The following is a 10,224-nucleotide window of genomic DNA, read 5'->3' as shown; positions in this document are numbered from 1 at the left end:
ATGTCACACTGAGGGTCCCCTCCCGCACGGGGATGTCACACTGAGGGTCCCCCATCCGCACGGACGGCCCGGCGGTTCCGCGGGCCACAGCGCCCTCTGCCGCCCGCCCGCCGCACCCGCCCCGCAGCGCCGGGGAGAGAACGGGAGCTGCGGGGAGAACGGGGAGAAGAGGAAGTGCAGGGAACAGGCAGTGCAGGGGGGAGAGCAATTCAGGGCGGGCTCTGCAAAGAGCCAGCTGCAAATCCATGATCGATACTCGCAGGAAAGGGGGAATGTGGGAGCTCAGCTCGTGGCATTATAAGCAGCAGTAGCAGAACTACAACTACGCTGACTTCGGCCAAGAGCATCTTGATAATAAAAGGAAAAAAATCAAACGCAGAAGAGGTACAGTTTAATTCAGAGATGATGAAAAAACTTTTATTCTCTACCCCAGCTTCTAATTTTGGTACTGGAACCGTTCCTACCCCCACAATCCCAAAAAGCAAGGACATTATTTTAAAATGGAAAACGTTCATATGAAATGCAGAGAGGCAGTTTTAGATTGAAGGGAAAGAAGGAACAAAGCAAATACCCTCAGTTTTCCACTATGAACCCTTCTGGGTTGATATTTCTCCATGTGTCCTCCCATTGTTTTAGCCAAACTCTTGCCTCAGTTTGACCTAGAACAAGAATTCCCTTCTCCACCAAATACTCCCCTGCCTGGAAACCAGCCCAAGCCCACCCCGTGGGTGCAGAACCAAGAAATGAGGTGTCATCCTCCAGTCCCAGCACCTGCCTTGTGCCCTGACAGGGTGACACTGCTGCTTGCACTGGTGCTGCTGCTGCTCGCAGAGGTTTGGGGGCTGTTCTTGCACTGTTCCCTTCTCCCCCAAGCAGCTCACATCATGGAGCCCCCAGGGCTGCAGCACAGCCTGGCAGAGCTTTGCTGGCACTCGCAGTGCTGCCACGTTTCCACCCTCACACGTGTCCCTGTGGCTCTGCCACTCATCTCTCCTCCAGAAGGCAGGGGCCTTTGCAGCCTGCAGAGCCCCAAAACTCCCACTGAGTACAAGAAAACCCCCTGCCTAAGAAAATAAATGTGTTCTGCACTCTCCCTGAGCTACCCACAGCAAAGCAAATATGGGCACAGTTGGGTCCCACCATGGCTTTGTTCCTTCAAAACATGTGATTTCACTCAAACCTCTCCTGGCACATCTGGCTGTCGTTAGATAGAGGAGAGAGACACTCTGTGTCTGACTCCTGCTCGTAGTCCTGCACCTCTGCATTGCACTTGGCATCCAAGACAGGCACAGCCCCCATGGGAATCACACTGTTTCCACAGGAGGAGGGCTTGGGAACGCTGTCCCCAGGAAGGTGCAGGGCTCAGGGCACCAAATCACCTGCACCAGGTGCTCCCTGACAGCACCAAATAACAGGAGAGAGAGGCAGGCAGGAGGCAGCAGCTGCAGGCCCTGCCCAGCCTCAGCAAGGGTGGTGACCAGGGCAGTGACAGTGACCCAGACAAGCCTGTCCATCTGCAGATGTCAGAGGCACAGTTTGGCCTGTCTTAGCTGAGCTTGGGGATCTGGTGGGTAAAGAGTTTCTGGGTGCAGACTGGGCAGTGTTTGCAGACACTCACTGAGCACTGATTGCCTGAAGTGAGTTACAAAGGCTGAAGCCAAAAGGCAGTGAAAAAAGTGACAGGTCAGAGGAGGAGGCAGGACAATCCCCTGATTTGGAGCCACCGCAGGGGTTGCCATCAAGGCAGTGCCAGCAGCAGTGCTAAGGACCTGAGAAAAGGCCCTGGCAAGGCAGCCACAGGGTCAGCCTTGTGAAACAGCAAACACTGCCTCAGCACAAGGTCAGACATCATCCAGTTGACTCTGCTCCCCCTCTCTGCAACCCACCAGGTGAAGCTTTCTCCTCATCCTCAAGCAGACTGTCTGAGCTATCAGAGAAGAAATCCTCCAGCTCCTCCTGCCTCATCTTGGACTCCAGAGCGGTGATGCGCTGCTTGAGCTGCATCTGGGCATTGTTGTACTCAGCCAGGAGGCGGCCAAAGCGGGTGTGCAGCGTGTCCAGGCTCGAGGCCACCCTGTCCAGCCTCTCCTCCATGCTCTTCCCTTCTGTGTCCTCCTCTGCAGCTGACTCATCCAGCAGCCCCTCCTTGATTAGGATCTCCCGGCCACGCTCCTCCAAGATCCTTTTGGCATCGGGGTACTCCGTGATTGCTTCCATGAGATCTTCCTTTGACAGGCAGAAGAGATCAGAGTAGCCCAAGCTGCGGATGTTGGCCGTGCGCCTGTTGCCCATTTTGCTCCCTTTGATGTTGAGGATGCTGATCTCCCCAAAGCAGCCCCCTGCGGTGAGCAGAGCATACTGCGTCATGCCATCATCAGCCACCACGGCCAGCTTGCCCTCCTTGATGATGTACATCTCCTTCCCGATGTCCCCTTTCCTGCACACGTAATCCCCAGGGCTGAACACCTGAGGACGAAGCTTCAGCACCAGCTCCACTAGCAGCCCTGCCTCACAGTTCTGGAAAATCCTCACCTTCTTCAGTGTCTCCAGGTGAACGTTGATGGCAATCTCTGCCCTCAGCTTGTCAGGGAGATTCTTGAGGACCTCCCGTTCGTCCACTGCCTTCTTGTTGGTCCACAGGTAGTCGAACCACTTGATGACTTTGGTTTCCAGGTCTCTGCTCACCTTGCGGAACTGCATGTAGTGCTTGATGGAATCGATTTTGGCCTGGAACTCGGCCCTGGTGGCGTTCATGTTGGAGATCATGGAGCCCACGTTGCCCACGATGGTGGCGAAGATGAGCACGCCGACGAGGAAGTCAAAGATCACAAAGAGGTACTCCTCATCCCTCACAGGGGGAGGGGTCTCCCCGATGGTGGTCAGGGTCAGCGTGGACCAGTAAAGACAGTAGACATACTCCCGGGTCAGATAGCCATACTCAGGGTCTGTGACATTGGGGTAGACCCAGCTGTCCTCCCCGAAGCCTATGGCCTTGGAGATGGCATAATAAATGCAGGCGTTCCAGTGGATGATGACCAGGATGTAAAGGACCAAGTTGCCGATGCGGAAGACGTTGGGGTGGCTGGTTCTGGTCTCGGTCCTGTCGAAGAACTCAAACATGCGGGAGAAGCGCACCAGCCTGTTGAAACGCAGCTCGGGGCAGTGCAGCCCCACCCAAAAATAGCCCAGGTCTGTGGGCAGGGTGGAGAGAACGTCCAGCTTGAACTGGAGCGTGTGGATGTAGTTATCCTGTAACTTCTTCAGGTCCTTCACCAGGAGGCCCTGTTCCAAGAATCCTAAAGAAAAGCAAATTATAGGATTATCTTGGTTTGGGTTTGACATTCCTGCAGGTTTGGTGAGCACCTGAGCAGTCCTACGGCACGCCACAGATTTGTGTGCATAAACACACAGGGTTACCCAAGTACTACCAGTTCCTGCTCTAATCAGTTTGTTATCACCCAAGGCCTTCATCTGGCAAAAGCCACACAAAGATGTAACTCAGGGATTTAGTCTGTTGCCACAAAGAAAAAGGAGCACAAAGGTTTCCTTCCTCCAGATCATGAATTATTGCAGTTCTGACAGCAAACGTACAGCCAAGTGCTGCCTTCCGAGAACATTAAATTCGACCATTTTTCCATGCAGATAATTCATTAGCTGAACTGATGCAAAATCAGAGATACAGACCTTCAACTATGCCCGAATGCTAATAGTAATGCAGGTAATTTTGTACAATTATTCAAAGGTGAAGTTGAAAGCTGGCATGATTAATCTTTCATATTGAAACTTGCTCCATTTCTCAGATCTTCTAATTAGATTCTTTCTCTGGAGACTCCTTCGTACTAGTGAACACCAAGGTAGGCAAAATCCTCCCTCTAACTGTGGATTAGGCCTGTCCCTTGCAGCTCATCTCCACTTTTAAGGGATTAAAGGAAAGCCAGGATGCTGCTCGTGCTCACCTGTGTGCAGGCGGATCACTGTGTCCCCGAGGTAGAGAGCATCGGAGATGTAATCCAACACCAGCCACAGCACTAAATAGGTCTTCTGCAGGTCAGTGAAGCAAGCCCTGGAGGAAGGTCATCAAACAGGGTGTGAGACCACAAATCCCCACATCTCCTCTAATTATTACAGAGGCACCCAACTCTGCTACAGAGCTTGGCCACTGGGCACTCCCCTTCTAGGAATTCAAACTCCCTGCCTGGAAAAATCTGCCCTCCTTTGATCTAAGTAAAGCAACATCTTGAAACCACCTCCCAAATGACCCCGAAACCATGGCCCTTTCCAGCTGGGCCAGAATTCACAGTGACAGTGGAAGGTCTCTTTCCCTTCAGTGTCACCAGCTCCAGCAGCATCAGTGTCAGGTGGATCCATGGCTGATCCAGTTTGAAGCAGCTGATCAGAAGGGTCAGAGGGGGCAGAGACCCTACAACCTCCCAGCTCACCTGGCTACGAGCAAGCACCAGTTGTAGAGGACAGGAACTGCAATCACAGCCAGCCAGTGGTAATACCAGTCCCCTGCAGGGTCCACCACAAAGAACAGCCATTTTCTCCTGGAAGCAGAGAGAAAAGCCAGAGCTGGCAGAGTATGTGGAAAAAAAGGGTTGGGATGAACCATCTGAGCCACACCCTTCATCCCATGCACTGCACTGCCTCCAACAGAGCTGCAGCCTGGGTGCCAGCCTGTAACACCAAAACCAATCCCAGCAGTGCCGAATCCCAGCACTGTCTAAGCTCCTTTAGCCCTAAAACTGAGCAGAGAATGCAGCAGAAGAGGAAACTGTGGGGTGGTAAGGCCAAGCAGGTGGCCCACACGACACAGCACCCCAGTGGCAGAGCCAGAAGCAGACGGATGGAAGAGGGTGATCAGAAAAGTCCCCGTGATGTGACATGACATTGCTTCCCCCAGCTGAGGTAGGGAGCAGTGCCAGGCAGATCTGAAGGGAAGATTAATTAGAGCAGGAAGGAAAGTGTGCTGCAGATCAGTGGCAGCACCAGGAGAGGCTGCCCAAGCCCCAGAGCAGTGGCCCCGGGGGCAGTTGGCACGGCAGGGCTGCCTCCTGTGCCTCCTGCAGTCTGCACAGCCCGGGCTCCAGCCTTTGAACTGCTCCCAAGTGTTTGATCCTGCTCGTCTTGGGACTCTGAGATAAGAAGTGTGTGCTCCAGTTGCCAGATTCACTGGAGACGCTGGGGAAGAGAAACTCTGTGGCTGGGCTGATAGGCTTATAGCTGCTGCAGCCTGGTGGGGCAAAACACCCTCTCCCTCCTTCCCTCCCAGCTTTTGAACACACAAAACCCCCTCCAGTGATAGGAAAACAAAACAATCCACTTGCCAACAGATTCCCCATGCCCACCCCATCACTCCTGACAACTTCAAAGGCAGAACCCCTGCCTGGAATTCTCCTTCCCCTGGAGTACAGGCAGTGCCCCGAGCGTGGGGACTGGCACTGGGCACAAAGCCAGCCCCAGCCCCTCATGTTCACCCTCTGTGCACCCACAGACAAGTGGTGGTCCAGCCTCCCCATTAAAAGGGCTTATTTTTAACCAGAAAGTGCAACTTGAACATTTGTTTTTTGAGAAAGGGGCTCTGCTCCCTGGGACATCCAGCACTGCCATAGGGGAGCTCTGGCTCAGCTGCAGCCAGCCCAGGCAGTTGTGGCACCCACAACCACTAATGACCTCAACAATGCTGTTAATGGTGTTGGCAATTTCAGCTTTAAATCACCAATGCTGCCACAACAGGTGGCCAGAATCACTGATGTTACGCTGACAGCAGGGCCAGGGCTGGAAAAACAGGGCTCTGGGTTAACCCAGGAAGAGGGAATAATCATCTGCCTCTTCCCACAGGGCTTGCACTCAGGCCTGGAGGCATGAAGCCTGCCACAGGCATAAGCAGCAGCTCACATGTGGGATTACCAGACTTAGGGATCTTACCTGTGGAGCTGAGGACCTAGAAAACCCCACAAGTTCCCACTGTAGCCCCAGAAGCCACTGGCACTGAGCAGCCCTTTAAAAGAACACTTCAGCACCTTTTAGTCATGAACAAGCTCCCCTTAACCTCACAGGGCAGACCAGTATTTTCTTCCATTACTTGTAAAGACCCAGATACAAGGCTCGGATTATTTTTCTCCTAGAGAAAACAATTATTTCTTGGTGTTTTAATTACCATGTATAATGCTAGGGTCCAGAGCAGTCTGTGAGCTTTGCCCTCTAATTAGCCAGCAGAAGAAAAGCCAGGTTATTGCTTCTCACCAGGAGTGTGAGCTGAGGAGATGAAAGGGCTGGATTTGAAAGAGCCTTTTCAGAAAGCTGCTCTTTCTGGGGGCACAGGCAGCAAACACACTCCCTTCACCCTGCAGATGATGAACGAGACTGGCAAATCCCACAGGTTTGTGGCTCCTGGCTGGGATGCAGTGGTTTCTGGGTGCAGTCCTGCATCCCTTGGCTTGTGGCCAGCCCCTCACATGCACAAGCTGCAGATGTATCTTATTACAGACTCAGGGCTGGCTCCAAAAACAACCTCAGTGTGGGACTGGTATGAAATTGGGGAGGTCTGATGTGTTTCCCAGGAGGGAGAAGAGCCCATGGCTGAGGGACAGGCCAGGTCTTTTCCACGGGGACACACCACCAGGACCTGTGTGGCAGCAAAGCAGCCCAGCAGAGCCAGGCTGGCTGCCAAGAGAGGGGCTGGAGAGGGCAGGAGGGACCCTTCCCACCACTCCATCCCACCTCCTTCTTTCCCAACCCCACTGGTGTGGTAATGTGCCCCACACCCCCAGCAGGTGTTTCCTAATAGGGAAAGAGTTTCAGTTTACCTTTAGACATTTTAGGAAGTTTAACTAGAAAGTCCTGTGTTTTTCTTTCAGTAATTGGATTGGGCTCTCAGTGTAACTCAAAGCCTGTGGTTAATTTCATTGGCAGCACGGCAGGTTGTCCCTCCTAAAACATTCAGTATTTAGGAAGGAGCCCAAAGGAAGTAAGAGACTTTTTGAAGTGTTTCTAGCAGAGTGTCAAAGGTTTTCTCAGACACCTGTGCACGGCTTTGCCTTTGTTTTCTGTAACATTTGTTTTTTTGTTATTTTTCCCTATTAAACCTTTTGCTTTACAAAGCACCTCCGAAGGGCAGTCTTGCTAATTAATTTTAGCCACTTCTCTGCATAGGCTGGACCCTCAGAGACTGATGCATTTACACCTGGTTCATTACACTCTGACCACGTGCAAACCTGTATCACACTGTGAGCCCCCAGGCACAGCTGACCCCCACCCAGCCAAGGACGGCTGGCACCACAGGAACGGGACCCTACTTTTTGTGTAACTTCTGAGCCTCCTCATCCTCAGGTTCATCGGCAGCAGCTGCAGGCACTGTCAGGAGCTCAGGGCCTTGGAAGCGCTCCAGGAAGGGGTCTGGCCCCTGCTGCTCCTCGTGCAGGCTCTTGCTGGCCCAGTCCCTGAGCACCAGCACCAGCCGGGCTATCCTGGACAGGGGAGAGAGGCAGACACGGGTTGTTAACAGGGCAAGGGCAAAGCAAAAGCTTCAGAGTCATCAGGGGAGCTGCAGCTGAGAGGAAAACTCTGGCAGCTCCCTCTCAAGCACTAGAATTTTTTTTTTGCCTCCTTTTAGTGACGACGTGGGACCAAAAAAATAAAAGCCATAGAGACCACCCTGATAGAGTTCTACAAGTTCTACCCTGGTCCTGCTGTCATTCCCACAGGAACATGAGGAATCTGTGGGTGACTGAGGCAGAGGGAGGCTGCCTGCAGGGAAAGGAGCCTCTGAGCCCAGTGGTTGTGAAGCCACCCCCAACCAAAACCCTCTCCATGGGCACTGGGGCACAAAGAGCAGCACTCACAGCCCCTCATCCCTGCATCCCATGAATTCCATACAGCAGAGGGGCATCCTGACCCCACTGAAGGCCCCAGAGTCAAGGTCATGCCAGTGGCACACACAGTTACCTGGCCAAGGCTCCCTGACCTCGGAAAGCGTGGTCACCCCTCTGCTCCTCCCCATCCAGGCTGGATCCTCTCTGCAGCTCTGAGGTGGTGTCACCCTGGCTGGAGCAGGTCCTGCAGCAGGGAAAAAGGGGGATCACATCCACGCTGTGCCACCGTGGCACTGCCAGGCACACTGGAGGAAGCTGGCAGCAGAGATTGAGCATCACAGCCCTGCCCTTGCCAGGCCTTTCCCTCCCCTGCCCCAGCCGGAGCAGGGAGCAGCCTGACCTGCTGGTGCTGAGCCCTGTCCCCTCGGTGTCCCCCTTGGGCTGGTGGCTGCCTGCGGAGCTGTGCAGGCCATTGCTCCTCATCCTCAGTGTGAGGAGACCACGGGCACACACCCTGCCCCAGGGACCTGCAAAAAGCACAAAACAGCCGCAGGAAAGCACGGGCAGGACACATCCCGTGGCTTGAACACAGAAATTCAGCCCAGTGTAGGAAAAGAGGGTCAAACACCACGGCGTGGGCCCACACCTTGTCTCCCAGCACCAGCCATGGCTGCTGCTGCAGGAGGGGTCCTGCAGGGCATTTTCTTCTCTCCAGGAGATCCCACAGCTGCTTGGGGCCATGAAAGATGCTGTCCTCATGGTTCAGGCTCCTCATCCATTGCCAGAGGAAAAGCTCTTTTTTCCTTCTCTTCCCTGGCACCTCCTTTGCCTTTCCTACTCTCCTTGCCTTCCATTGCCTGGCCTTGCCTGCCCCTCCCCTTCCCATTCCTTGCCTTGTGTACTCCTCCTTTTCCCTGCTTGCCCCTCCCTCGCCTTACCTTTCCCAGTCCAACCCCTCCCTTTTCTCTCTTACTTTCCCCTCCCATGCCTTACCCAGCTCTTCCTGGCCTTGCCTTTTCTTGCCTTGTCCTTCCTACCCCTCCCCTGCCTTGCCTTGCCTGCCTCCTCCTCCTCCTCCTTTGCCTTGCTTTGGGTTGCCTTGCCTGGCCTTTCTGTGCCTTGCCTTGCCTCTTCTACCCCTGCCTTGCCTCCCCCACCCCACCCTTGCCTTGCCTTTCCTTTTCTACCCCTCCCCGTACCTTTCCTTGCCTTTCCTGCCCCAATCCTATCTTGCCCTGCCTGTCCCCCCTTTCCGCACCTCCCTGGGGCACCGGTCCCGCTCTGCCCCGAGGCCACCAGCGTCCACTCACCAGCCCGGCGTCCCCCGAAGCCTTTTTTGAACGCTGTGCTGCAGCCTCAGGCGGGCTGGCAGGGGAGCATCCCTGCCCCAGCAGCTCCCCGGGCTGCCTCCGGAGCGCTCCGGCTTTTTACGGCACAGAGGCAGGGCAGGAGGAGCGGAGGTGGCGGCGCGGTGGCAGCGGGGACAGTGCACACACCCATGTCACTGTCACCGCCCATCCCCTGGGCACCCTCGGGGCCCTGAGGAGCTGTCAGCAGCCAGCCGTGTGTCTGGGGATGGAAGGGGAGGAGGGAAAGGTGCTGCTCGGGGATGCTCCCTATGCACGTGTTCCCTTCTCGCGCCACCCCATCACCTCCTCCTGGGGGCTGCAGGGACCCCAAACAACTGCAGGGCAGTGCCCAGCTGGAGATCACAGCCATCCTGAGCATCTGTGTCCCCTCAGTGAAGGGACACTGCACCAGGGACGGGCACAGCCAGCACCCCCAGATGGGCTCAGGTCCTGCCACACCAGGGGATGCTCCTGGATTGCTCCCCAGGGTTCTGCTCCCACTCCCCTCCCAGCCCCCTGCCCTGGGGAAAAGCAAAGATGGTCATTATTTCCCTGCTTCAGAGGCTGTGCCTCAGCTCCTGCTAGGATGGAAAACTGGGAAAAGCAGACACATTTTAACACCCTCACATCCACTTACCTCTTGTCCTGCTGGCAGAGCAGGGACCAAAAGTGCCGCTCTGGGGTCCCATCAAAGAGAGCTGCAGAGTTTGAAGGTGATCATGAAATGCACCTTTCACCAATTTCTGCCCTCTTATTTTGCTCAGGAAGTCATTCTAATACTCAGCAAAAAATCTGCATGCCCAAGGCAACAAGAGGTCAGTTTTTATCCTCTCCCTCCAGGATGTAACCATTTGCAGTGGCTGGGGCTGGATCCACCCCTGAGGGGCACACGGAGTCCTGCACCTTGTGCAGGGCTGATCTGAAAGCGCCAGCACCGGGAGTCTCTTTTATCTTTGCTATCAAAGGTTTACCTTTTACTTTCCCCTTCAAAGCCTTAAATTCCGCTTGTTCTGATCTCACTGAGCACCCAGGCAGCAGCGAGTCCAAAGGAAAAAACAGAA

At 54.6% G+C, this 10,224-nt stretch overlaps 1 protein-coding gene across 1 annotated transcript; it reads right to left on the bottom strand.

Annotated features, from left to right (window-relative positions):
• Positions 1-372: 372 nt before the first annotated feature.
• On the bottom strand, positions 373-8,667 carry CNGA2 (cyclic nucleotide gated channel subunit alpha 2). The gene is made up of 6 exons (XM_066202471.1): positions 8,215-8,667; positions 7,948-8,058; positions 7,299-7,469; positions 4,440-4,547; positions 3,957-4,063; positions 373-3,296 (listed from the first exon to the last, which is right to left on the bottom strand). Exons 1-6 carry the CDS (start codon positions 8,571-8,573, stop codon positions 1,849-1,851), a joined length of 2,304 nt encoding a protein of 767 aa, XP_066058568.1. The 5' UTR covers positions 8,574-8,667; the 3' UTR covers positions 373-1,848.
• Between the last annotated feature and the right edge of the window lie 1,557 nt (positions 8,668-10,224).

The sequence above is a fragment of the Chamaea fasciata genome, unplaced genomic scaffold (genome assembly GCF_029207755.1).
Source record: "Chamaea fasciata isolate MVZ Bird 193981 ecotype frontalis unplaced genomic scaffold, bChaFas1.0.hap1 SCAF_22, whole genome shotgun sequence".
NCBI classification, from domain to species: Eukaryota; Metazoa; Chordata; class Aves; order Passeriformes; family Sylviidae; genus Chamaea; species Chamaea fasciata.
This window is presented reverse-complemented; position numbering and strand designations above follow the sequence as displayed.

Excerpts from the sequence above, each read along its gene's own strand:
- CNGA2 (XM_066202471.1), bottom strand. The coding sequence starts at position 8,573 with ATGAGGACAGCATCTTTCATGGCCCCAAGCAGCTGTGGGATCTCCTGG. Across the intron at positions 8,059-8,214 it reads ACAGGGCTCAGCACCAGCAG|GACCTGCTCCAGCCAGGGTG; the intron begins GTCAGGCTGCTC and ends TCCCTGCTGCAG. Across the intron at positions 4,064-4,439 it reads TGGTGCTTGCTCGTAGCCAG|GGCTTGCTTCACTGACCTGC; the intron begins GTGAGCTGGGAG and ends ACCTTCCTCCAG.